The sequence below is a fragment of the Amphibalanus amphitrite genome, unplaced genomic scaffold (assembly GCF_019059575.1).
Source record: "Amphibalanus amphitrite isolate SeventyFive unplaced genomic scaffold, NRLGWU_Aamphi_draft 000042F_arrow, whole genome shotgun sequence".
NCBI classification, from domain to species: domain Eukaryota; kingdom Metazoa; phylum Arthropoda; class Thecostraca; order Balanomorpha; family Balanidae; genus Amphibalanus; species Amphibalanus amphitrite.
Window position 1 is genome coordinate 905,284 of NW_024881538.1, and position 27,432 is coordinate 932,715.

General features: G+C 49.5%; 2 protein-coding genes across 6 annotated transcripts in view; one reads left to right on the forward strand and one right to left on the reverse strand.

Moving 5' to 3' along the window:
* Positions 1-341: 341 nt before the first annotated feature.
* LOC122376483 (golgin subfamily A member 1-like) lies at positions 342-15,826 on the forward strand. 5 transcript variants are annotated; one of them, XM_043356371.1, is made up of 14 exons: positions 342-474; positions 799-876; positions 2,059-2,237; positions 2,421-2,550; positions 6,672-6,798; positions 6,975-7,081; positions 7,810-7,901; positions 8,261-8,405; positions 9,876-9,989; positions 11,513-11,617; positions 12,092-12,220; positions 13,678-13,816; positions 14,221-14,318; positions 14,491-15,826. In XM_043356371.1, exons 1-14 carry the CDS (start codon positions 409-411, stop codon positions 14,581-14,583), a joined length of 1,602 nt encoding a protein of 533 aa, XP_043212306.1. In that variant the 5' UTR covers positions 342-408; the 3' UTR covers positions 14,584-15,826. The 5 variants fall into 5 exon arrangements, with proteins under 5 accessions (XP_043212306.1, XP_043212320.1, XP_043212327.1 ...); XM_043356385.1 differs by having other exon boundaries at positions 13,708-13,816; XM_043356392.1 differs by having other exon boundaries at positions 13,711-13,816.
* A 684-nt stretch (positions 15,827-16,510) lies between these two features.
* The window catches only part of LOC122376514 (extended synaptotagmin-2-like), a 54,193-nt gene continuing 43,271 nt past the window's right edge, over positions 16,511-27,432 (reverse strand). The window contains exons 19-21 of the mRNA XM_043356410.1: positions 26,912-27,005; positions 21,577-21,714; positions 16,511-17,469 (exon numbers count right to left, since the gene is read on the reverse strand). Of these exons, the coding sequence (XP_043212345.1) occupies positions 17,383-17,469; positions 21,577-21,714; positions 26,912-27,005 (319 nt within the window). The 3' untranslated portion in view covers positions 16,511-17,382. The remainder of the gene's footprint in view (positions 17,470-21,576; positions 21,715-26,911; positions 27,006-27,432) is intronic.

The following is a 27,432-nucleotide window of genomic DNA, read 5'->3' on the forward strand; positions in this document are numbered from 1 at the left end:
TTCACCTGGCCCCGCTCTCCCCTACTTTGAATAATGCATAGCTCATTCTTAGTTACCCAGTAACCCCTTAAGCCTTGCTTCTGATACGAGCCCCTAACCCGACCCATCGTATCGCCTGTTTAGAGTCAACTGACCCAGTATCATTGACCCGAGCCGACCTGACCCAACCTCATTGACCCGACCCACTCCGCCGGCCGCTGAGGCCCACTGACCCACCCGTCACAGCGCGGCGTCTGCCCGGTCCGGCTCACCTGACCGAGGCGCCGAGTTTGTTTATGGCATTACCATAGTAATGGCGGCGGCGCTATCGACGTTCGTTGGCGCGTTGGGTGTCGACCTCGACGGGGCGGTCCAGTGCATCGCCGGCCCGCCGCTGCCGCCGGCGAGTCGGAGGCGCGTCACGCAGCCATGGGCTGCGGCCAGAGTGCAGAGGCGGCCGCCGCCTACTCGAACCGCGGATCCATCGCCACACTGGTGAGTATTCCGGCAGGTGGACAGCGAGCTCCCATTCCTGCCGAGTTAGCTTCGCGCCCCCATCCCGTACAGGACTATCCGCGCCTGGTATCCCGTTTCCTACTCCGTGTGTTCCGTACTCTGCCATGTGCTCTGGATTTCCCACACTCTGTCTTCTCTGAAAATTCAGAATTCTGCAATCTTTATTCTCCATATCCCTGCAAAAGCGAGGCGGATAGATGTTTCGCTTAGCCACGCTAAGCATATATTTCTTTCTAGTGCGGTGAGTTGCTTTGTGTGTGGATAACTTAAGGCTAAGCTTGTAATTTCGCCTGCTGCTTACAGAAGCCGCTACCACAGCAGCACGATGTCGGGAACAGCGGATCGGGAAGTGACGGTCCTGAGCCGGCAAACGGAACAGAGGTAAGTGACATTGCGCGATGGCCTGTGAAGAATAGTGATAACCTTAGGAATAAGTGATGAATGAATAGAGAGAGAGAGAGAGAGAGAGAGAGAGAGAGAGAGAGAGAGAGAGGGGGGGGGGGGAGAGAGAGAGAGAGAGAGAGAGAGAGAGAGAGAGAGAGAGAGAGAGAGAGAGAGAGAGAGAGAGAGAGAGAGAGAGAGAGAGAGAGAGAGAGAGAGAGAGAGAGAGAGAGAGAGAGAGAGAGAGAGAGAGAGAATTTATTCACCTATCTATACACAAATGCACTTTTCATCTTATAACACAACTGGCGTAAAAGCGCTTGGTGCGCTTGTAACAGGACGCCGCTCGCAATGAAAATAGGGAAGGGAAGGTACGGTATCTCAAGGGCACAAGAGGTGTTTGTGAGGCAAGTGCGACTCATGTTCGGGGAAACGAGTTAGGCGTCGTTGCGTTGGAAGGGGTGATAGGAAGGTAATCAAGAGCTGCCCACGTAGGACTGGTGGCCCTCAGAACAAAGCAGTTTCATGTTGTGAGTGACTAACGAGTTGTGAAAGGGTCAATGTTAAAAACTCATGTTTCGGCGCATTTTGGGTACAGATTGAGCTGTTAGCAAGTGCTTGTGCAAGTGCAAGTCAACAAATACAAGTGCTAGAAACTCGTACTGCGCAGTCGTGCGGCAGCCAATTTTATTGGGGATGCGCATTATGAACACACATCAGCTGCACCAGACGTCGAGTTCTTTGAATCGGAAAATGTCAGGCATTGATTTATTTCAATGGAACGGCAATAACAGACGGACGTGCCCAATTACAGGAGTATGGCTCAGTTCAGGTCCAATTGAAAAATACAACGCTTTGATCGCAACGAATGATTGGGTAGAATCGGATTTATATTAGTGTAATTAATGACAGAATACATTCCCCTGCCTCCGTAATGACATCCGACTATGGCACGATAGATGGACGAGGATAGTATGTGGTTTTAAATGCGGTAAATGCGTTGTATTTTTATAATAAATTGCTTTCTAATGAAAACGTGATGCCTGCTACCTAAAACAGGCAATAGAAAGAAGCGTAAACAAATAACGCAATGTAAACAAAACATGAAAAATCAGTCCATATCAACCAGATTGCAGGCATGGTGTCGCTCGCATTAGACCCTCACACTCGGTACCCTTTCAGCCGGTGGTGGACAAAGCCACGCTGGAGGAGTACCTCCAAGTGGAGAAGGAACTGGGCGAGGCCCGCCGGGCCGACCCTCAGGTGCTCTCCCAGCTGGAGATGAAGAAGGAGGCGCTGCAGAAGATGACGCAGAAGGTGGAGCAGCTGGAGCGCCACTACGCCGACCTGGAGGCCTTGGCGTGAGTACCCGCGGGAGGGGCACGTGTGACCTGGACCGACCGCACCGGACACGACGGTCGCGTAAATAATTCATTGAGGAATTCCTGGTAACTGAGCGATGTTGTTTATTTATACACTATCGGTTATGACAGTGCACGCCGCTGTCTACTCATTGCCGCTTTCGGTATCACTAACTTTTACAGGGAAAAGGAGAAAGCTGACGTCGATCAGTTGGAAAGACCGGACGTCAAAAAATTCCTTATTGAACAAGGAAAGCTAGATGCACGAATGAGTAAGGAGCAGGAAGAATATTTGGAGGCGTTGCAGAAAAAGGTACTCCTGACAACTGGAGCCTTTACGAGAATACGGTATCTTTGGTTGGGTTGTGTTACAACACATTTTTTACATGCAATTCGATCTTGGGATGCATGGATGGTTTGATCTGGGGTTCATTAATTTTAGTTAGTTGCTGGATATTTATCTCATCAGTTCCGGTCCGAACTGGGAATTGTTTCAATTTGGACATGGAGGCATTCTTCTCGCACCTACAACGGTCTTTGTAGCTAGGAGCATGCCGTTTACCACTGTGAGACACATTCAACAGACATGGAGCATGTGTCGCGGTAGAAAACTTATCTCTTTTCAATAACCATGATAACGAAGCATCATGACCACACTTTATTGAAGGTTCACATAAGCAACAATACAACAAACGTGTGCCTATTAGTTTTGTTGCTTGACATTATGAATGTCGATGAGATACAACAAATCCAAATGGCTATAATGTAAGTTACACAAAACTTCTCTCAACCCTTAGATAAGAAACAAAACAGGGAATTTATAGATAAGGTGTCAGTATTGGTCACTTAGGGTAAGCAAGGCGCATCAAATAACAGAACTCGGTAATAAGTCGTCCATTTCGAGATATTTCTTCTGGTTTTCAACTTTTTGTGACCTTGCTGTACGCTCTCGGTTCTTCTCGCTAATCGTTTCAATTGCGCTTACTTGATACCACCACCATATAAGGGTTCATGAGGTCAGGCATTGTGCTTTGTGCTACCTGGTCCGGATGAATACCGCTGCAGTGCACTCATATGTGCCCTAGCCATGTCTTTTACCGCAGTTATGTTTTTTTTCTTTTTTTCTGATGCAGCGTGAATGATATCTCGATCGTTCGGTGCTCCGTCGTACATTATACAACATACATACATGATGTATTCCTGCTTCATTTACACACCTTAGCTGTCTGCCCCTCCTGCACTTAGTGTTATCAGCCATGTACAGGACAGATCGTAGCTAGTTGTGCCAGCCAGCCCCCGTGGCTGTGAGTTGTACATATGTGTGTTCTCTAGTCGGGACGGTGACCAGACGGACACCAAGGAGGCGGTGGGCGCCCTCCAGAGCGGCCAGCGGGTCAGCACGGCCGAGGAGGAGCGGGTGGCCGGGTTCAACAACAAGGTGCGCTCCGGCCCGCCCTCGAGCCAACGGCACCGCTGCTGGCTTAGCTCAACAGTCTCATTAGACACATGAGACTACCTGGCTTAGCCTGGCTTTCCCTGCTAGCTTCCCGAGCCAGCTCCCTGCCCCTGGCTCTCCGAAGTTCGCTCTCCACCTAGCTCCCCAAAATAGCTGCAAAATCGTAGCTCCCCTAAATAGCTCCCCGGCTAGCACCGAATTAGCTCCCTAGCCCTAGCATCCCGATCTAGCTCCCCGTAATAGCTCCCCACCTAGCCCCCGAAATAGCTTGCCGACGCTAATCGCACCGCTCTTGGCCTAGCTTGTCATCCATAGCCTACTCAGGACCTACGCCGGTGACTGCTGCTCAACGCTAGCCACGCCAACCTCAGGCGGCCCCCGCACACTGTATATAACGCGTAATGCGTATTGCGTATGTCATGGTCAACAGCTTCGAATGGTGTATGCATTCGACTGCAGCAGTTCGATCAGCTGTGTGCATACATACCCAATCTAAAAATGTCAGCACATTGTACAAAGTTTTTGCACTGATGTCTGCTGCAGTCTTAAAATGAACATATGCACCTCATACAGATGATTTTGCTAATGGTGCTGCCTATATATATGTCTATATATAATATATCTGAGACGAAGAGTCCCGTTTGCTGTTCCAGTGTGGAAACTAACGGGTGTGCACTTAGTTTCTGGAAAAAGATTGATCATCCGTATCTTTAAAACTATTAAAGCTATCAATACAAACTTTCGTATAGTGAATAATCATTCATTTGGGAATGAGCATGCCAAAATTCAGACCAAACCGACTACTTTTTCATACAGAAAGGAGCTTACAACTAAGTCATGAACGCGGAAAAGAGTGGCGGAATTTTCACAAAAATTACAAAAAATTCCAGAGAAACAACTTCTCTTCCCACTGGCGCTTTCTAGGTATTGCTAGAGAGAAAGCTTGTGCCATTAGAGGAACGGCACAAGCACGGGGAAGTGCGTGGCACATGCACAGTGTGCAGGTGTGTTGATTCGTGGCGAAAGTGCCCCAGCAGAAGAGGCTCGTTCTGGTAAAAGGTATTCACCATCTTGTGAGCGTTCCCGATACGCTTCCCGTCCTCCCGTTTTCCATATTTGTAAGAAAATTTTAAATTGTGATATTGTATACCAAAAAGGGTAGGGATACCATGATCCAGCACTCGGCAGCCGATAAAAGCAGCAGAGGAGCAATGAGACATGGATCTGTAAGCTATCATATAAATGCTGAGTGCACAGACGATTCAAGCAATCACCTGTGGATGCTGGAATTAGATCACCTAAAACGGAAATTTTATGTAATGAAGATGGGGCAAAACACCACCTCGAGAAGCAAACGTTCACAAAATGTGGAACCTTAGCCTGTTGACCACTTTTGACGCGATCTCCTGGTCAGTGGACCGCCATATCCCCACGTGCGGTATCCAATCATTATGTTAGCCCTATGTAGCCAATGCCGACGTCGATATCTTTTGACAGCAGTGATTAAATAAAGAAATTTTGTTACATTGGGAACATCACTGCCCGAGGAAAGTATAGGTGTCATGATCACACCACAATGCAGTCACTGTGCGCGCGGAGCGCTGGATCTACGGGACGGCGCACATGTACCGTTTGTGAGCCGCGAAGGGAATCTTCTTGGTATATCTCAACGGCGCCCGAATGGGGACTTTTGAAGACAATATAGTACTAAGGAAGATGTTAAGTGCATATTAGCGTCTATTTGAAGTCCATAACCCGCTAGCCATCGCCACACCTGAGCCTGGAGGTGCCGCGCAATTTCAACAGGGAGCGTCTGTATAGCACGTGGGCTGTAGACCGCCTGTGAGGAGAGCGCGCCTAATTCTTGTGACAACTCTTAACTATTGCTGCAATTTATATATGTGCCAAATATCATCTTAATCCAAGTTCAAACACTAAAGTTATGGCAGCACAAACTTTTTCCAGAAACTAAGTGCACACCCGTTACACTTATGCTCGCTCAATACACCTACCTGTATTGATCGCTTGTGATATCTAGGGCTTCATAACTATTTTAATTCGAACCGAATCATGTTTTTCGCTTTTCGTTTTTCCCGCATTTTCACTATGGATGTTTGTTTGACTGCGCATTGCGCAAGGTGTGTACTGTGTAGTGAGTTGGGTGCATGCCAGCATGTTTTGCACAGCCTGTTTTATGATGATGGCCATAATCAACTCAAGTTTATTTTGAATGCACGATGAGAATATTGTGGATGGTGTTTAGTCTGCTTATTATTAGCAAAGTATTTGCTGGGATATCTTGAGAACATACAATCGTTGGAAAATATAATGCACATTTACGGTTTTTACCAGCAAAGTTATGAAGAATTCGCCGGCATTCGGCAATACAGCCACATGTAAGTGACCCGTTCTGTTTCTTTCACTGGGCTCATAGAGACACCTGATAATTGAAAGTCTTGTCTTTTCTTTTCGTGATACCAGATGGGCTCGAACACTTGATAAGCTCGCTCAATCTTATTATGAGGCTGCGCTTCAATAAGGGGCAGATTTTCTTCTTTATCGAGAATTTCCCCTGGCGGATAATTAGTGGGCCTGTACTGCATTGTTGAAAGATGATCAATGGCTGACACGGCCTCGAGTGTTTCTATATACCGGCTCATCGCAGAGTCTCAAACATAGTCTATTCGGATCGATCTTTTGAGGTCTTGTCACGGGATCTTATTAGTGTGTCTATCTACCCGCTAAGTGTATAAAGCCACCCGGCCTGTTGACAAATGGTTTAGATGCCAATTAGAGTATTGGGTGAATAACAAACAGCACAGGAGCAAAAATCTCGTTAAAGCTGCGCGACAAAACAATTTTTGTGATCGTCTAGCAACTATACTGCTTACAGTGTTCCCGATTGACCAGTCACTATCACTGTTATTCCTGGGATGCCAAGAGTCATAAAATGATCACGGTTTGCCGGGCCGCTGCAGGAGATAGCCAAACAGGAACGTGACGAGGCCATCCGACAAAAGGAGAACATACAGCGCGAGGTGGAGCAGCTGCAAAACAAGGCATCCCGGCTGCAGAACCTGCTCACCAAACAGGATGCCCTTCTAGGTGTGTGTGTGGGGGGGGGGGAGGGGGCAGTTTTGTGCGTATGCGTGGCCTGTCGACCCAAAAGCGAACTTAATTAAATTGTGTACAACCACAAAATCAGCACTAATAGAGAAACGACATATGCATGCAGCGTGGTATAAAATGGTGTCGACCCTGTTTACGAGTATATTTCACAGGTAAAATATTTGGTGGCGAATATGGTAGTGAGCTGGAGAATAAACTGGAGCAGGAGCTGGACGCCCTGGAGGCCCACAAGGCCCGAATCATGGAGGCAAACTACAAGGTAACTTGTCAATACCACACAATGCATTCTTATTTCTTTATATCTAAGTGACACTACCCTAGGTAGTGTATGAAAGTGACAAAAAAACTACAGGGTACCGCTTGCTACTGGCCCCGTTTTCACGTCAATGTAAAATGTTGCGCTTTGATTTGACGCTTTTAAAGGGACCCTCCCACCTTAACATTAGATTTGAGTTGAGATAGCCAAAATGGGGTCCCTGGCTCACAATTACCGGTTTCGGCACTCACAACATCGAGAAATGCCTTAAATCGGAAATATTGAATTTCAAAATTGCAGCATTTGGATTCAGAGGGGCTAATGCTTTTGAATACCCCTCTGAATGTGTGACGTCAGCGCAGATCTAACGATTTTTAAATGTTTGACTAAAACGTTCCGTAGCACGCGGTGGTATATGCTGCTTTGCGCGCAACAAGTACCGCACTTTCAGCTGCCAAACTATTGCTTCAAAATAAAGTCGCTAGGAACAGCGGGGATCCCAAAAAGTAAACAAAAGTAAAAGTCTAATATCTTGAAAACCGGTGAGTATTTTTCGGTGAAATTTGGTAGATATTCGTTTTCGCTCTTTCTGAACCGAGCGACATCACTTTCATGCCAATTCATTAACTTTTTTGAAGGTGGGAGGGTCCCTTTAACCTTATTATCTTGTCAAGGCTGCGAAATGTGAGGCCAGAGGAATGACTGACACTGTATCATCTTTGGGCCGACAGTGGCGTCAGGCCCAGATGATGATGGAGTTCGCCTGTCGACAACTGGCCGTGGCCGTTCAGAAGTGGCAGGATCTGCCCGAAGTGCCTCAAACGTACGCTCTTTTTTCATTGGAAAGGCACCTACTACTTACCAACTACCAAGGCCTAACTTGTTGAGATCGAGAAGCCAATGTTTTGGCGCCGTTATCCAACGTATATACATGACGTCTCGATTTAAAAAATCCTGTGGATTAGAGCACGCTTTCATAGGTCATTTAGAATATTACATACCGTTTTGCCAGATACTGATTGTCAGATGTTCATCAAAAATAAGACTATAGTTTCTTTTTAGCTATTTCTTTAGCTAGCCAATGGGCCTCGACATGTTCTGTGATCGATTACAGAAATATTCACGTGTAGCGTATTCATCCTTCAACTGTCTCAGTCTTAAACGTATTATTCCACTACTCAGGAGTCTGGAGGTGCGATACACCATGGCTGCGGAGGCCAGAAATAATTTGGTAGCGGCGTCTCAGAACATTGAGGGCGCCCACCGCACTCTCAGCCATGTCGAGTTCCCCTACTGCAATCCAGACGAAGTGGAGACACTCAACAAGGTATGATTAACGTGCTGTGTTTGTTTAACCTTCGCCCCAGTGGGGGGGGGGGGCATATGTTACCACCCTGTCGCGTTTTTTGCGTGTGAATAAAAAACCGCGGCGCGTAGCGCCGCGCCGCTTGGGGTAGCTTTTGGTACATCAATTTTGGACAATGTGTGAAATTTTTGACCCCAGGTCATGTCAGGTCAGGTCACCAGGTCAAGTTAACTGACCAAGCCTAAAAAAAAGTTTGCAATCATGTCCAGCCTGCAGTGTTTGTCAGAAAGGTTTCAAACTTGGTGGATTGCATACTGTTATGGGCGCCTACAATTTGTATATCTCGGATTTTTTATATCCGTGACCTAAGGTCAGGTCAGTGGCGAAACCTTTCCATTACAAGTCAATGGAGAAAAATGAAAATGCCTCTAGATCCGTGTGTACGCATCGGAACAGTCCAAATATTTCAGAATCACAATGATTTAGTCCACTCGTGATGACCAGGGTGTCATTTTTGCTGATAGCCTCTAGACAAGTCATCCGAGGTCACTTGAGGCTACAAACAGTTTTTTGCCAATAACTCGCGATTGGAAAGAGATAGAACGCTGGGGATGGTCTCATTGTGTTTGTCTTGTTGAGACGCATCGACTGATATGCAACATGACCTTTTCCGGTAAGGTCATGACCTTGACCTGAGGTCAAATTTTCAAATTGACCTTTCAAGGTCAAATTATAGTTCATTCGACGCGTCTCGGCGAGAGGAACACGATTCTGGCAATAGAAATGTCGTGGCTTTTTGTAGTCGAAAGTTATTGTCGAAAAACACTTTTCGTAAAAACAGCTATTTTTGGACTTTTTGCCCTCTGGAGGCCAAACCGTTGACCTGAGGTCAATATTGATAAAGACCTTTTCAAAAGAAGAGTTCAAAAGCTATCGATTGCTCTTCCCTGCGTTATTCTAGCTACCATAGTTCCTGAGATAGCGGCATGCTTTCTGAAAAATATAATGACAATTGGCAAATTTTGACCTTTGATGACCTCTGGTGACCCCAATATTGCTCTAAGATGAAAAATGACTGAAATACTTTCAAACGTACGCATTGAGAGCTATCGACTGCTTTTTACCGCGTCTTTCTAGCCCTCTTAGTTTTTGAGTTATAGGTGGGTGGTAACATATGCCCCCCTCACTAGGGCGAAGTTGGCTGAGACCGCCACTGGGGCGCGGGTTAATTATATGGTACCTAAACCTATTTTTTTCTGTTCATAGCCCTCTCACCAGGTCGCACATTGTACAAGGCATTCGTGAAAAAGTAAAGAATGGACTCCTATTCGCAGCTTATGACTAGTATAACTGTACTGTAACAATTAAAAAATGGTATACCCACCAACTTCACACCTTGCATGCGATAAGTTTTCATTGTTCAGCCTGTCGGCCAACTGACTATGCACTGAGCTCAGTACGTCTACTGTACGTTCCGCACGTTCCCCGCAGGCGACGTCGTACGTGTTCACGGACATGCAGTCGGAGGAACGGCACGCGCACGCCGGACAGTGCTACGACATCACGCACAAGAGGGCGGCCGCGCTGCTGCAGTGGTTCGATCAGGTCAGTTCTGGTTCCGTAGGACAAACAGGTCACAGGTCAGTCCCGGTCCGAACAACCGCAGACGTCACGCGTGAGTCCAGAACCCCAGAACTATGGTATTGGGACACGTACATGTCGGATCGAGAGATGCGGAGCAGCAACCGGACACTTTTTCAGTCCGCTACATCGGTTGTATTTACATTAGTCTATCAACGACGCATTTATTGAAAAAGCGACACATTTAAGTTGTAACGTTATAGGAAGACGAAAACGAACGGCAAAGTTCTTTAGCATGTTGTTAGATGCAGCTCGTTGCACTTGAATCACATTATTTGTAGGATCTCGCTGCTGTTTATTCCAGAATGATCTTTTTCTTGATCATACGATATTATTATCCAAGCAAGCGGTTCGTTCATTAGTGGCGCCACATATGTTTTTACTACATCTTTAACAATGTTTATATTTGTGCGTGTGTTGATCCATGGCTTCCTCCTGGAAGGACCAGCACATTGTAACTTAAGGGGCGCAAGGTGTCATCGATTATTGATTGGCGCACTATTTCTTTGAAAAGACGTGTCCGATGTGTAAAGTTGGCTTTGAGAAGGAAGGCGGTAAGGATCGATAGCACACAGTCAATGGCCCAACAAGTCGGACGACAAAAGAAAAATAAAGAAAAAAAAGACAAGGGGCCAAGGTACGAAAACTTTGGTGAAGCAGGATGAAGTGATGTGTCTACTCCAAAATGAGGTGAAGTGAATGAAGGCGGAGTGATGTGAGGCAACGATATACATAGTAAGATAAGGTGGCACTATTGGGGCTAGCGGGATGGGATAAGCCGGATGGACTGACGCGATGTAAAAAATGCGGTGAATCGAGTTCAAGTTCGGCTAGGTGAATAGAGGCTCAGGCTGTAGCCAGTATGGCGAGAGGCGCTCCGCCCGCCGGTATAGAATGGATCTCCGTCTGAAAGCCTCTCGCCGCTGGAGTGCAATTCATTGTGACGTTTACCCCGGCGTCGCCCATGCAAATATGGCATTCAGCGTCGCGAGCGAGGACAGCGTACGTGTTCGCCATCCGAGACTGCCCTTCCTTTTGTTCGGCACCCGACAGACGAGCACACAGCACTGACATTCAGAAATATAATAACGGTGGAGCGGCGCCACACAGGTTTTCCTTACGACATCTATTTAGCCAGCGACGCATCTCAAGTTCTTTGCAATCCCCAGTCCCCAATGCAGAAACGTCTTTAATTTGGCTTGTATATTTTGACTGGTAGTTTTTTAAGTAAGAACTGACGATAGTCAAGGCCTGTTGCAGCGATACTCTGACTTCGGACATTGAAAAATTTCAGATATGGCGATTTTAGAGTCCCGTGTCGACGCAATGAACTGCGCAGCGAACTTTTGTCAATCAGTCACAACGGTGCACGCTTGCAAATGCTCAACCAGTAGTGTAGTTCAAATTCATTGAGAGCTTCAATGACAGAGTTCTGGAGGGTTTGAACTAGCGTCACTGTAACCTTTTTCGCTTCTATTTGTGTCCAGGTTCTGAATACGACCATTATGGAGGACCTGGCCAAAGTGAACCTGATGGTGAAGGAGACGTCCCAAAAGTTACGGCAAGAGAGGGTACGACTCATCAAACTGAAGGTGAGTGCCGTCAGCATGGGTCCCCGATGATGTATTCAGAGCGAGCTGCTGGACACTTTGACATATTAATTATTTTATGCTCACAAATAGACCTAAAACCAATGGTGGCTTTGTTTTAAAAAGGGTGAATTATTAACGTGAAGTGATAACTCAAGCTCATATAAATGAATTGTTCTCCTATAATTGCTGACATTTTCAGCTCAGTTTCAAGATACACTGGCCTCTGGTGCATTCCAATACAAGTGACAGGAGTATGAATGAATTGCACTGCAATGTAAGTGCTTCCTGCTGCACTTGCGTGCCTAAGGTCCGGTCAGTGGCATTTAGCGCTGACCGCCAGCCGGCTCTCGTTCGGCTATGCCGAGCGACCGTTCCACTGCGGTGGTATACTGTCCCGCCGTACACGGCTGCGCGGCGGGCCAGTCTACCGCCGCAGGCAGGCAGCCGCACCGAACCGCCCGGCTCTATCCGCAGGCTCAGGAGGTGTGGGGCGCCGACGTGGACATCGAGATCGACAGTGGCGTCAGTGCCGACGATGAGGACCTGAACGCCATGCTGATGGAGGGAGTCAGCGACTCAGAGGTGGCCAAAACGGACGAGACGGTAAGTCAAGTCGCCATGGCGCCATTATCACTACACAGTACACACCAAATGGGAACGGTTTGGACGGTCTGCTACTTTTTTATTGCGTTAGGCAAGCCAATCAACTCTATATGATACATACTGCCACGTATGTATAAAGGTTCATCGACTCTGATTGAGGGAGCCAATCGCGAGAAATTAGGTCATGTACTTTTCAGTTGTTCGCTGCTTTGATTTAAAAGGCATGTTCATAGTTCACACACACACACACACACACGTCGCATCCAACATCTTTTTTTTTGTCTCAACTCAAGGTTGAAACTCTTATGCGATAGCCAGACTCCTGTTTTGAAGCCGGTCCTGCCTGCGTCGCCGGAACGTGTGAGCGCTATTCTATTGCCTTGTCGTCCAGTAAAATCCATAGGTGACGTCACAAGCTGAGGTGGGCAACGTCATTGATCGAAGGCAGTTGATGACGTCACTCGAATGGCTCGTTCGAGAGCGCGATTCCCAGAGCCATTCGGCAGATTGGCCTAGTGCGAAACCACGCCGCATGGGTACAACGGCGCAATGCATGCTAATCATAGCACATGACAACCTGGCTTGTCGGCCACAGCAGACATTTCTTAAGTGCAAGGCACGATCGATTGCAGTACCGGAAGGCAGAGGGTGGTTTTAGACCATTGCCGGTTGGTCTCTCATTGATGTGATGATTCTCTAAAACCTGCGTAAAACAAGGGCACACTGAAAACTTTTTTACTCCCGGCTGGGGGGTAAACCCTCGAAACGGGGGTATATCTTTAGGGGTCACCCTTGAAACGGGAGTTACCAGTCAGAGTTCTGCAATTTACCCTTCCAATTACTCTCCAACTTGCTCACCTCCCTTTACCTACTCTCGATTCGAGGGTCACGTACTCCCTGATCTGGGGTACATAACCCTCAAAAAGTGGATCTGTCGTTTTTACTCTCGATTCGAGGGTCACGGGTTCAGGTCGAGCGGGTACCCGACCCTCGTTTCGGGAGTAATTTTGCCGCGCATGCGCGGGAGGACATGCGTCGCGACGCCATATTGTGTCTCGAGAGGCGTTGGTTGTGCAGCAGTGCTCAGCGTGTTGGTGCGGCAAAAAGCGGTGCAGTAGTGAATCAATAGCATCTAAGCAAATGAAAAATGAAGACTAATCGATCAATAAGCACGACAAATTCATCCCATCATTTCAAAATACAAAAGCTTGCCAAGAAGATGGAAGATGCATGGCGCATATAACTAGGACCGAAGGCGCTGTTGAGTCTTCTTATCAGCTAAAATTTCTATATTGTGTCCCGTCCAGTGTTTCATTTTGCGGCCACTGGAAAACCTATTCACAATATTTCGGTTACTCGTGTAATGTATAGCATCGTCTTCGTAGCGATTCCGCAGCGGCCGTTTGACTCGCTCCAGCAGACCCGCCGTTGTGCGAGGATAACCATCTGTTTCCCAGGCGTCACCTGACCAGCTCTGTTCGGCCCAGCAGGGCGACAGTCCCAGAGCCAAGACTCCGCCGCCTCTGACGGCTGAGGAGATGGCCCCGCTGCCCACGTCCGAGGCCATCTTCGGCAAGTCCTACGAGCAGCTGCAGGGTAAGCGAACGCGTCACGCGCCGACAGCTACGAAGAACGCGGGGGAGGTACATTGTGTATGCCTCGGCTCTAAAACGGTTCGTCTTTATACCTATATATTTACGTCAGCAGACACTCCACAACACGGCTATTACGTGTAGGGCGGGTAGAGGTGCAGTTTGAAGCGGAATATGTTGAAGATTTGTAATCGACACGGTGCCATATAACGATATGCGTGATGTGTATTTTGTGATGGATACGGTGCTGAGGTAACGAGTGACGATAGCTCAGCGATAAAAGTGTGATCGACACACGGTGTGACGCCACGATGCAACGAAGCGTGTCAAGTGTGGCTATCACACCATCACAAAGTGACCCTTCGTGGCGTAACTGTCACCGCTCTGTAACTTGTCGTCGCTTTGCAGAGGACCTGGAGCAGATGCGGACTGAGCTGGAGTCGGACATGAACTACTTCCAGCAGGAGCAGGACAGACAGGCGGAGAGGGCCAGAGGAGACCTTCAGGTGAGTGGAACGGACCGCAGAGTCGTAGAGAGACGTTTGTGACAAACGCAACAACATTTGTGACATTTGTGATAAACGCACTGGATTCCACGCTGGTAGTTATAAATGAGGAAGGTTCTATCTGTTCTGAATACCAATTCAGTCTCACATGCGAACATCTGTTCGTCCCCAGGCGAAGCTGAACGCTCGCCGCAGGAACCGAGCCATGCGGAGCCTGGAGGAGAAGCAGCGTCAGGAACTGGCAGAAGGCGCCGTCCTCAGCTGAGCGCAGCAGCACGAGTAGAAATTATGACGTCATTTGACCAGTAGGCGATCGACAGTAACGCAATACGATCAGGAACTGTTTGGGGATGTCACGAGTCCCAAGCGCTTGTAGCCAATTGTGGCCGTTTGGAATGTTTTATTTTTACATCTCGTAGGGCTTTGGGTTTTCTTGGAAGCTAACACATTCTAAAACGAAGGTATACCTATTGCTGCCGTAATGCTTGAAATACTGAGTTATTAACAGCCAGCGGCTCATAGCAATCGCAACGTTTTGACATTGCATGTCCTGCTGATACTCGAACGACGCATTGAATGAGCCACTGACGGCATCATTAGGCTATGATATATTAGCTGTTTAATTAACTAACTCTTCTGTTCACTTGCAAAGTGAACCTAGCCATTATAATTGGACTGTGCCCGATCCCATCAAATGTATTTGTGTGTTGTCATTTTGTCATCTCTATGCAATCATGGTGAGGAAACCACGCACCCGTTTAAAACAAAGCACCTCACCGAACGAAAGTGCCTTTTACTAGCGTGCCCGCACATTGAACACGTGCCCAGCACTTTCTGAAGAAAAATGTCTCATTGACTGCAATCGCCAGCTAAACTCGTCAGGGCCTGTGATATATTGGTGTGCGTGCGTACTCGCGCGCTAGGCGTGTGCCGCTGTCATGTCCGTCCGCTTTTAGCCATGCTGCACCGGTGCCTTTGACCTGCCAAACGCGCCTCTCGGACTCTCGCTGACGGCAGGTGACCCGCGAACGAATAGCTGTGGTGACGTGTTGGTGTTCGTGCTGCACTGTGCTCCTGCCGGGACGCCGTGTGCTCCTGTCGGAACGTCGCGTGCTCCCTGCCGAGACGCCGTGTGCTCCCCACTCCCCGCGTGAAGTCCTTATATCTATTTTTGGAGTGTTCGTGTAGGTTCGGCGGGCTGAGTAGGATGCCTGGCGGTTAGGGCTGAGTTCTGTGAAGGCCGGTGATGGCTTGCTCAGCTGGCCTGGGTAGGCTCTACTCGGGCCTGGGAGCCCAAACGCTGGATCAGCCATCGGTGGCATTGGACGGTGGACAGTGGTCACTTATCCTCGGCCGCCCACCGCGCCTCTGCGGTCAGTTAGAATCAGTCAGTCGGTCAGTCAGAATTGCCGATAGAAGCGCCGTCCGATCGCTTCTCCGTACGTTCGCTCGTGGTGGTACTGTCCTGTTCGCCCCAGTATTATAATACAGTATGAACAGGCTCTGGAGCTCGTATGTTTTGGACGGGCGAGTCATTTCACAGGAATGCTACAGCAGTATATGGAGTGAAACCTTTCAGCGTTTGGCATTCCTCGGATTTGCACTGTCGTAATCGTAGCAGCCCCAATCGAACCAACAGTCGTCGCTCGAAGGCCGAAGCCTACAGGCGACTGACCTTTAACCACTGCTCAACAGCTCTGTTCACGACATATTCTAGTGAACGTCCATGGAGAAAGCCACTTAGTCGTTTTTATACCCTTGCTTGAGCGGTAAACCCTATTTGACTCTTACGGTACCTGGACCGAAAGCCAGGCTTATAGAATATCAAGATGTTATTACGAAAGGTTAATTGCTTTTCATATGCTTGGCTACCACCTGATCGTGAAACACCAGATGAATGAAAGGTCAATTTATAAGCGCGGAGGAAGAACAGAGGGTATACATAAATGAGCTTCTGTCGATGCTCGCTTCCGATTATTGACATATGCGTCAAGAGTACTGGAAGGGCCACCAGCACAATCAAGTGGACAGATATAGCGCCAGACCTGCGCATACTACTGAATAGTCCTATCTCGCCCAGACTGGCGATAAGTGACGGAAAGTCACACCAAAGTCATTACCCGTTTCCACCCCCGAATTCGAACTATGGTCTACCACCGTTCCCATTATTCACGTTACGTAACATACGCATCAATATATCAAGCATGTATTATTGACCACAGAGTTGGCGTCAGGCACTAGAGAAGATAGCGGATAATTGCACCATATTAACACACACCATTAACCTCCAACAGCACAGCACATAAACCATTAACTGTCAAACTTTTGGTTCAATAACAGCCGAACCTCCAATAGCGGCGTCAGTTTTCAGCATCAAGCGCTGAAACCGTGCGATAGCCTGAGAGGTAAAATGCCTACCTATATATGGCGGTCCTTTGCATTAGTAGTCACTGTAGCGGGACAGGGTATCGGACGGAGTCGACTCCGGAGTCATCCAGTACCACGACCGGAGTCGTAGCATCACACACAGTCCTCTCAGTTCGACCGGGTTCGACTGCCTCGACAAACGACCGGCCGGCCGGCCGGCGGCGGCTGACCGCCCCCGAACCCGTCCGTCACCGAAAGCGGTCATGTATCTCTCTGGTATATAGCCCGTGCCACGGCACACAGCAGCGGCCCAATCCTACTCCAAACACACACAATGCTCACAGCTCCGCCACCGCTTCTACATAGTTTCGGCGGACGGGTAAGTACAACACCCGGCTAAAATAGCTGGGAAACCCTCCAATCCCTGGCGGCCAGGTGACCCATCCGGCCGCAAAACACTGACTAAACTGAGCAGCTTGAGAGACCCCAGCAGAGATAAGGATGCACTCGCACGCAAGCTCACTATTAGCGGCTGTAGACTGAGGAGTGAGGAGTGTAACAACCCCGGCGGCACGGGCCGGCACTGGGCGAGCAGCAGCTAACGGTGGGTAGAGAGGGGAGGAGGAAGAGAGAGAGAGAGGGGGAGAGGCAACGCTGCCCGCCACCGAGTCACGTGGAGCGCCGCGCGCCGGTCCATTTACGAGTCGAAACGGTCCTCGGGCTCCATGTCGAACCAGCGGGTCACGCCGTTCTCCAGGTCCAGCTCGCGCATGTCAATGTGCATCTGGCGGGGTGGAATGGACACAGTCACACGGCCGCGGGACAGAGAGACACGGGACATAACGATAAGGCACGCGACTGAAATTAGAATGGGCTGCTTTCGATGCACTAGCAAAATGTCAAAATGCCCAGAATGGTCGTTGATAGTTTCAAACAAACGGTTCGAAATCACGTCTTCGTCGTGTCTTGAAAAGCATCAATACACAAATATACGCTGGATTCAAATACATTGCTTATATATGTTACAGGGAGTATGCGATTTCAGTTAGTTTGCAACGACCCTAGGGTGGTTGTAACCTCCCTGAACAATCAGTTTGTTTGCAACGACCCTAGGGACGTTACAAAATAACTGCTCGTTCCGGGACGTTGTAACGAAACTAGGGTCGTTGCAACCTCCCTAGTTAGTATGCAACGAACCTAGGGTTGTTACAAAATAACTAGGGAGTTTAAGAATTCATCGAGTCTCGTTTCACAGGAGGGCCGTCAACAATCTTGACCAATGAAAATATTGTTCAGTCTAGTTCAGTTTAAAAGAAAAGAACAAAATTTGAACATTCAGCTCTGGAGTATATGTGCCATGTGGTGCCCGGGACAAAGCACGTAACTGTGATAATTTTGGCTGCACTATATCGCCAGCATATGCTTACATATGCTTACATATGCTGGTAGAAAATATAGTTACTGGGGTAGGTGTGATGGTTATCCGTCGCTATCCGTCTGCGGCTTATCCCTCACACTTTTAGGGGTGCGGGTCGGATAAAACCCCTCTTTTTTCGCGATTATCTCGCGCTAAAAGCGGCCGATCGTGACGAAACTTTGAGTGTCCTCGAACTTATCTACGTTACTGGTTACACATTCCCTATACAGTTCATGATCCTGAAACCAATGGCCTTTGGCCTATGATCTGATCTCTGAGACCGGCAGACCGAAATGATTTGCCATTTATGTCAGCGGACATAAAACTGCGTTTCCAGACTTCTATTGTGATTGCATATACCTAAACGTGCCAACATGTGAACTGATGGTTGTCCCATGCATCATGAATGGGTTTCAAGTTGACTTGTCAGTTGCCGGCCAGGTCAAGGTCATTGACGTTTGGTGACTTCGGGTGACTGTTTCAAATTTTACGATTTTAAGGGAAATTTTTAGCTTATTTCGAATCCAGCATTCGTTGAGACATTTGAAAAGTAGGTACGTAGGTATAGTTGTAATGCCAATGCAACTTGCTACGAAGCTGTCGCTAGTGGTTTAGGTACCTCTGCTACTGTTGACTGCACCTGCACCTGCTACTGTAGTATAAACAGGTGGTGCGGGTGGGACGCCTACTACTTGACCCAAACTTACCCAACCCAGCCTGGCTTTATCCTCGCCCCCCCCCCCCGGCCCTAGTTTTTTTTTTCGCGGTAGCTCCGAACACGCCAGCAACAGAGAGCTGAAACTAGTCATACCTGACCTTTGATTCAAGCCGGATCTTGTGACACCAACCAGATTTTCAGGTCAGGTCAGGTTACTGACCTATGACGTCATACGTGGACGGTTCTCAGATGCCGCAACTTCACAACGCCCTCAGTCCCAGAGGAGCTTTTACAGGGTGATGAAACTTACAGTACGTGCATCTTCTAGAAGTCTCACAACTTGTCCCTCTAGGATTTTTCCTAAAGATCACATGAGGTCAGGTCGGTCACGTGACCTCACCACTAAAAGTCCATTGAGAAAAATGAAAACTGCTATTCTGACGCCGGGAACGATCTCAAACTATCTCAAGCACACCGATCGTGATTTCATACACTCCTTGCAAGGTTAGATGCTTCAATTTTGCATTGCTGACGTTGCATGACGTCATTTATGACGTCACTAGGCCATACGAGCTTTTCGTCAATAACTCCCGATCAAACTGAGTTAGCGAGACGGTTAAGCCACCGATGGACGCAGGAAGACCTGCCGAATCGAATAATATGCAGCATGACCTACTTTGACCAATTTCGCGACCTAGGGGGTCTTTGACCTGACCTTGACCCGAGGTCAACACCCCAAGTTGACCTCACCCGAACAAAAAGTATACCATTCGATGCGCGTAAGCAAGGCGAGCACGTTGATGCTAAAATCGCGCTCAGCGACTGTTTTTTAAGAAGTTATTAATCAAAAACCGAACCCGTGTCTTGGGTCACTTGACCTGACCTCAGAGGTCACCGGTTGACCTGAGACCTTAAAATCGGGTACTAGTTGCTGTGTCTCCTAACGGCACACACACTCGTTTTTTTCCGCGACGCTCTAACTCTGTGACGGGTGAAAAACGACGAGGGGGTCGTACCAACCCTTCCCCCCGGCCGGCGCGTATGTAGAAAACCAACAGGTCCTGTGGGGTTAACTCTCGCCCTTATTGGTGTTTTGCTAGCCGCAAACGCACAGGGCGGGGCTAGGTTATGGGTTGACCTTCCAGGTCAGGTCAGTGACTCAAAGTTCGGGAAAATCGGGACCTGTTAAAACTTCGGAGAGTTAGGTTGTTACGAGTTTTTTTTTTCGGGGCGCTGATCACAAATTTCTTATTAGCTTTGATCACCGATGATGTCTTTATGTTTTTAGGCCAGGTCGGGTCAGGTCAGGTCAGGTCAACCAGTAGGCGTCTTGCTAGCTGTCCATAGTAGGTGTCAACCACCACTGACAGCTTCGTGACATGGTACGAAGGCGCCAAAATTACTTCGTTAATGTTCAAATGGATGCTAAATTCGAAATCAGCTCCAAAAACTAGCCTAAAAATATATGAACCCAGAAGAAACGAACTGAGGTCATCAAAGGTCAATGACATTGACCGGACCTTCACGTGACCTTGACACCCACCATAATGCATGGGACCACTATCATTTCATGCATGTTTGAACGTTAACAATCACAAAAAGACTGGAAACGAGCGGATAATGGCCATTTTTACGAAGGGCTTCCTGGCGAATGCCCATCTAATTTCACAAATCTGCATCAAATGTGCACCTAATTTGCACAAAATGTGTACTAGATGGCCGTCGTGAAATACTCCTGAGCTGAATGTTCAAATTTTGTTCTCCTTTTCTTTTAAACTGAACTAGATTGAACAAGATTTTCATTGGTCAAGGTTGTTGACTGTGAAACGAGACTCGAACTCGATGAATTCTTAAACTCCCTAGTTATTTTGCAACAACCCTAGGTTCGTTGCATACTAACTAGGGAGGTTGCAACGACCCTAGTTTGGTTACAACGTCCCGGAACGAGCAGTTATTTTGTAACGTCCCTAGGGTCGTTGCAAACAAACTGATCGTTCAGGGAGGTTACAACCACCCTAGGGTCGTTGCAAACTAACTGAAATCGCATACTCCCTGTAACATATATAAAAATCGACAGGTGGCTCTGAACAGGCTCTGAGCGCCTTTACTAACAGGTGGGCGCTGAAAGGCCGGCAGCGGCGCTTCCGACACCCCCGGGACAACTGTTAACTTTAACATTGCATACGAGCTGTCGACCACCGCGCCGTTTTAGCTGGCCGCCCTCGCCGGACCGGCTCGGCAGCCGACGGCCGCCTGCGAGACGCCGCGTTAATTTGCATACGTGAGTGAAGAGCACAAGTCTCCTAACAACGCATCCGGGCCGCGGGCTCTGCGAGCTTAGCGGTAAATGGCGCATTGAGCGTCGCACGGAGCTCAGAGTAGGGGTCTCGGTGGAAAATCCGCTCACGTCCAGCCCACGGGAGTGGATGGAAGATTACGCAGCTGCGACTAATCAAGCCGCAGCTCAGATCCAGAGCCGGGCGAAATTATTCGAACCGAGTAGGCGAGGTGGGAACTAGCCACAGCTTTGGTAAAAACCAGTTCATGAAACAAACGCTTGAATAACAAGCATCACGCATATTACTATCGATACGGCGAAAAAATTGACCAAATTTCTGAATCCACATTTGGTCCTAAAAAACTTGGGGTCGCTTGTCGCAGCGAATCTCAGAGGCGTTATTTCGCACGTCAACGGATAGCTGAGCCAAATTCCCGAAGTGATCCAACTCACCATTCCTAGCCCCACAGCGCTCCACCTTAACATTGTCAGCCAATCCAGCTCACCATTCCATACGCGCCACGGCGTCCCCACTCACCATTCCGAGGATGGGATTGCGGGCGAACGTCTTCTTGCTGACGACCTGCACCTCGAGTCGACGGATGCGCAGCTCGTTGAGCAGGCCGCTGTACTCGAGCGTCTCGTCGTACACGGGGTCGCACTGGTCCTTGATCATCTGAAAGGAGCGTGGGCGGGACCGGTCTAATTCTATCGAACAGCGCAGACGACACCGGGTCTCAGAGCCCCAGCGACGCGTACATGATTACTGCATTAATGGATCCACATTTTCGGAAAGACGCACGGTGAATTGTGGGACCCCGACCATCCATTCGCCTAAGATATCGCACTTAATTGCTTCATCAATTCGGAACGGTGTGTTCAGCCGATAGTTGGAAGCATCGTTAGCGGCCCACACGGCGAGCTCGCCGGGCAGGTCTATTCTGTTGAACACCTGCAGTTACCGACATCGGGTCGGCGCAGCGCCTCCGTGGTACGCAACTCATTGAACATTCATTTGTATTGTATTGTATTTGTATTTACATTTAAGAGCGATCCACATACAAAGTGCGTGGCGATTACTGCTCAGAATCCGTATCCGCGGTTGCTAATCTAATCATTCAAAACAGTTGCACATTCACTCACGTCAAAACAAGGACAAAACACTCTCAGGACAGCCTCATCGCTTTTACCCACCCCTATCCTATTGGTCAGCGACGATGTGCTGATTCATCGTCCACGATTGCGGCTTTAACAGCGCGGGCGAAGCGGGCGGGAGGCAGCTGCGACAGGTGAGGTGGCAGGCTGTTCAGCAGAGCTGCAGCTCGATAGCCAAACCGCCGCTTGCCCGTTTCCAGCCGTGGACGGGGAAGATGGAAGAAGTGATCTTGCCTGGATGGTCTCTCGCGGATAGCGCTATTAGCGACGAATAGGGCTGCTAGTTGCTCAGGTTCACGGCGCTGTATGACCTTGTGTGCGATGACAAGGGTGTGGAAATCGGACATACCGCGCGGGGACAACCACCCGAGTTTTGTTCGCAGGTCGGAGACATGGTCAAATTTACGGCGGCCGAAAATAACTCTAGCGGCGAAGTTAAGAATTTTTTGGAGTCGATCGAAATTTTTTTGGGACCCATTACCATAAACTGAAAGGCAGTACTGGATACGCGATACAACGAGTGCCGTCACGAGCGTTCGAATGATGCCATCTGGGAGACAGTGGCGCGCATGTGAAAGACCAATCAACAGTCCCGTACACCGGCGGCAGAGTTCAGAGACGTGTGCGTCCCATGACATAGTGCTGTCAAAAGTGACGCCAAGGTTCCCGACTTGTGCGCACGGTTGCAACGCTGCGTTGCGGAATGGTACTCTAAAGTCTGGTAATTTACGAAGATTTTGACGAGTGCCAAATACAATAAGCTGTGTTTTACTTGCGTTCACTTTGAGGGCGTTAGCGCAAAACCAGTCGTTGAGAGACGCGAGCGAGTCCTCCATGCGCGAGATGAGAACTTCGAGGTCCCGAGCTGGACCGCTAACCAATACTTGAGTGTCATCGGCATACTGAAACACTTTTGCGTCGCCCGCGTATAGCGATAGGTTGTTAGAGAAAATGGTGAAAAGAAGCGGCCCTAACGCAGAGCCCTGGAAGACACCCATGGCATTAGAAAGAGGCCTAGACAGCACTCTACGTCCGGATACATCTTTCAAAGACACGCTCTGAGTGTGTCCATGTAGATAGGCGGCGAACCAGGAAATTTCAATGCCGTGTAACATCAGTTTTTGCATCAGAAGATCGTGGTCAATCACGTCGAAACATTTACTGAGATCGAGAAGGCATAGCATTGACAAATCCCCCCTATCAGTGGCGGCCAGGATGTGTTCAGTGACAGACAGCAACGCGGTTTCCGTGGAGTGCCGGGGGCGGAAGCCGTGCTGGGAGGATGCCAGAAGGTGATTATGGGAGAGGTAGGCGTAGAGCTGCTGATGGACAATGCGTTCAACTACTTTCATGATTACAGGAACTAGGGAAATGGGTCGGAAGTTTGCGGGGTCTGAAGGGTTACCAGACTTGAACAGAGGGTGAACTATGGAATGTTTCCATGAATCGGGGATGTCAGATTGGATTAAGCAGGTATTGATAATATGCAGGATGACACCACCAATAGCGGGGAATCCGAATTTCAGCATGCGGACACAGACGTTATCGGAGCCGCAGGCACTCGAGTTACGCATGCTGAAAATAATCCGCTCGAGCTCCCCCAGTGTTATCTCACGAAGTTGAAAACTGCATGCGCCGACACGGGTGAGACGCACATCCAAATCGGTGGGAGTGTTTTGGGCTCGGATCTCGTCAGCGACACGAGGACCGACAGATACAAAAAATGAATTTAAATCATCGGCAGATAGATCGGGCTGGACGTCTGGGCCGTCCTTCTTCGCGGCTACCACTGACCTGATGCACTGCCAAACTTTGTTGGGGCCCCGCTCCCCAATTTCCCTCCGTATCTCTATTCGCCTGTCTCGACGCACTGCCGCCCGGACTGAGCGGTTTAGGTCTCTGTATTCGCTCGAGTTGCGGCCTAGATGGCGAAGCGCAGCGCGACGTTGAGACATGAGGTTACGGGTGGCGGCGGAGACGGGAGGAGCGGTCGGGTTACGGATAGACACACGCTTGATTGGGGCATGGGCATCAAAGACAGGTACGAAGAACGACAAGAAAGCATGCCACTTGTCACTGACAGTTTCGGCAGAGAAAACATAATCCCAGTCGACATCGAGTAAGTCGTGATACAGTGCAGGGTGATCTAGGCGCTTAAAAGAGCGAGATGAGATAACGGCGGGCTTTTGACGCACTTTCGGCCATTGATAATCACGTCGATGATTTTATGGGGACTGAAGTGACAATAATTAACGCTGGTGTCACACACAAGTTCGCGTTTGTTAACAATACATACATCCAATAGAGAGCCGGAGGTAAAAGTTGGATTTGTTACTAGTTGATCTAAAGAATAATTCGATAAGAAGCTGATCAGATGTTGAGACGCGCGGAAACTCGGCCCCTTCAATAGGTCACAGTTGAGGTCCCCGCAGAGAACGAACGGAACTCTGGGGTAATCGATGAGGACCCGCTGCAGCTGGGCCTCGAGGTCCGTGAAGTCGGCGAGCAGGGCAGCCTCAGAGTGTCGGGGTGGCCGATAAAGGGAGCAGATGATTATCTGTTGGCCCTTGTCCAGCTTCAGCAGCGCCCACTGCGACTCCAGCTTGCTTTCGGAGCTCCCGCTGCCGGGGATCTTCAGTGTCATTGACGTCAAACTGTTTTTAGTGATGATGGCTACGCCGCCATAACCGCTGCCATCTGGGCGGTCCACACGACTGAGCGAGTAGCCCGGAATGACCAGGAGGCGTTTCGGGGTAGACGGACGTAGCCAGGTCTCGGAAAGCAGCATTACGTCGTAGTTGCGACGAGCGAGTTCGCAGGTCAGCTCTTGAAGTTTGGGTTTGATACTTTGAATATTTAGGGCGCCGATCAGCAATTTGGGCGGGTCGGTCGGCCGGCTGGACTGGAGAGTCCTCGATGCGGGGCGGGGTCCACATGCCGCTTCCGCAGGGCTGAGGGGGCGTGATCGATTAAGACAGCGGATGAGATACGCGGGAAGACTGCGCCGGATAGTCTCGGCTACTTCACGAGTGGTGTTGTTGCTTAGTCGGTCACGCACCGCCATCAGATGTGCCCGGTCGTATGCACGTCTGGCAGATTCAGCAGTGTGACTGTGATCGTCCCGTCGGTGGTCGCTGGCCGGTGTTTGGCACTCTACACGGCGAGACCCGTTCGGGGCCCCCGTGCCGGAAGCAGTCAGCTGTCCGCTGCTCCCATGTCCCCTCGCACGCCGAGCGCGCCAGCCCGCGCGGCGGCCGCGCCGAGCGGGCCGCTCATGTCTGAGCGCCGGACATTTATGAGCACTAAAGCCCCGGAGGCATTCATTTCTGAGCACCAGTAGGTGACGTACGAGGCTAACGCGAACTGAAGTACTGCGTATACTATTCATACTGCAGAATACAGCGCACGATGAATATCATGCGAAGTCAACTATTTGCTGTCGACTCGTGGCAGGTGGGCCCGTCCGCAGCTCAGGTGGCCGCCGGGCACCGCGCTCGTCCCAGCTGCGCCGCTACTGACGTCAGAGCGCTAACTCCAGGAGCCCGGGAGCAGCCCGGAGCCCGGACCGGAGTCCGGGAGCAGCTGCGGCCGCAGCTCGGGCCTCCCCTCCCTCTCCTCCCCGCGGAGAGGCAGGTAACGACGGTAATTTCACGGCGCGGCCGCCGGACGTCCCGTGGGAGACGGGGATCGGATCGCCGGGTCACCGGATCGGCCGCCGAGGGGGGGGGGGGGGGGGGAGCGAGGGGCGGAGACGTGGCGCGGCAGGAGACATCCCGCCCGCTAAAATGTCGCTCTATTTTAGAAACACCGTGGCGTGCCCAGCCCAGTGCGTGGAGAATTAAGTTGCGAAGGATAAAGCCGCAGAGGATAAGGTCAAAGCAGAATTGTGGCCATGTAGTGTCGGCCGCGTGACCTCACCAAACGAGCGACTGGGCCATAGAACTCGGCCGGGCTAAATTTATGGCTAGATTAGCTGCGGAATCCTCCTGACACGAACACGGCCGTCACTGCACCGGAGCGCCTGGCGCGGGAAATGACAAGGTGTTCAAACAATTCACTCTTGTCGGCTGTCACCTACAAAGGACAGAGGTAATGGCTGATGGCTCGGCTGATAGCAGTCCTAGCGAGTGCAGCATCGATCCAGCGTGCAGTCGTGCAGGAGACGCATGTCAAAGATCCTTTGCAGGTGTGAGCTTGACATTTTCATGAGGTCTACGGAAACGGTTCTATAGTAAACTGCCGCATCAGAGAATTAATGAAAGTCATGTTTAGTAAAGCGTATAATAAAAGAACAAGAACATAATGCTAGACTAGCGACGATTAAATGGAGTATGCTAAATTTGATAAAGAATCGGGACTTCGGCCACCGGACCGCAGAACCAGAGCTCATTGGTGTCCCTAAGCCATTTTTAACAGAATAATACCGGGAAAATAATGTAAAATCTTGCTAACTATAAAAAACTAGCGGGACCAAACGATTTCAGGAAGACGATGCGAATAATAAATCTGAAAAGCCACGGCTGTTTTAGAGTGCTCTTTATCACAAATACATGACCCTGTTGGATGAGAGCTTTAGACAAAAGTGAGCTTTGCTTGTGCGCCTTTAGACTATTATGCTTTTCTACATTATAGAGGCGATAAAATAAACGAAACTGAATTGAACAAATACAACACAACTGGCATCCATGACAGCACTACGACAGCGTCACGGCACCTACCCGCGTCTTCCGCTTGTTGTCCTCGGATCTGTCCGGCAGCAGGTAGGTCTTGACATACGGGTCCGGGATGTCCGAGCCCTGCATCGGCAGGCTCCTGTCAACACACAGAGTGACGTCATTAGTGACGTCACGACACGTCTACTGTGACGTCACGGGCTGAGCAAGGACGCCAACCGGCACCGAGCCGCGGAACGTGTGTGGAATACGGGAGCGTGTGACATTATCATCGCCGTCCTCCCGCCAACTTTGGGACGTAGTTTGACGTCCACAAAGTCACGCCATGGACCTTTAATCCGAGACATGTGACCCCTAACTAGCGGCAGACTTGTCGCCAAGTAACTTCATTAGGAATATGTAGATGTCGAGATAATGAGGACCGATGAATACAGGCGGGCTGGGGACACTGATCGGTGTGGCGGGAATTCTGATGGAGCGAGTCACGACACATTGACCACAAAACGAACGAACCACGCTGAATATGAGAGGCCCAAGACCGGACAACGTTATACAAAGAAGCATTG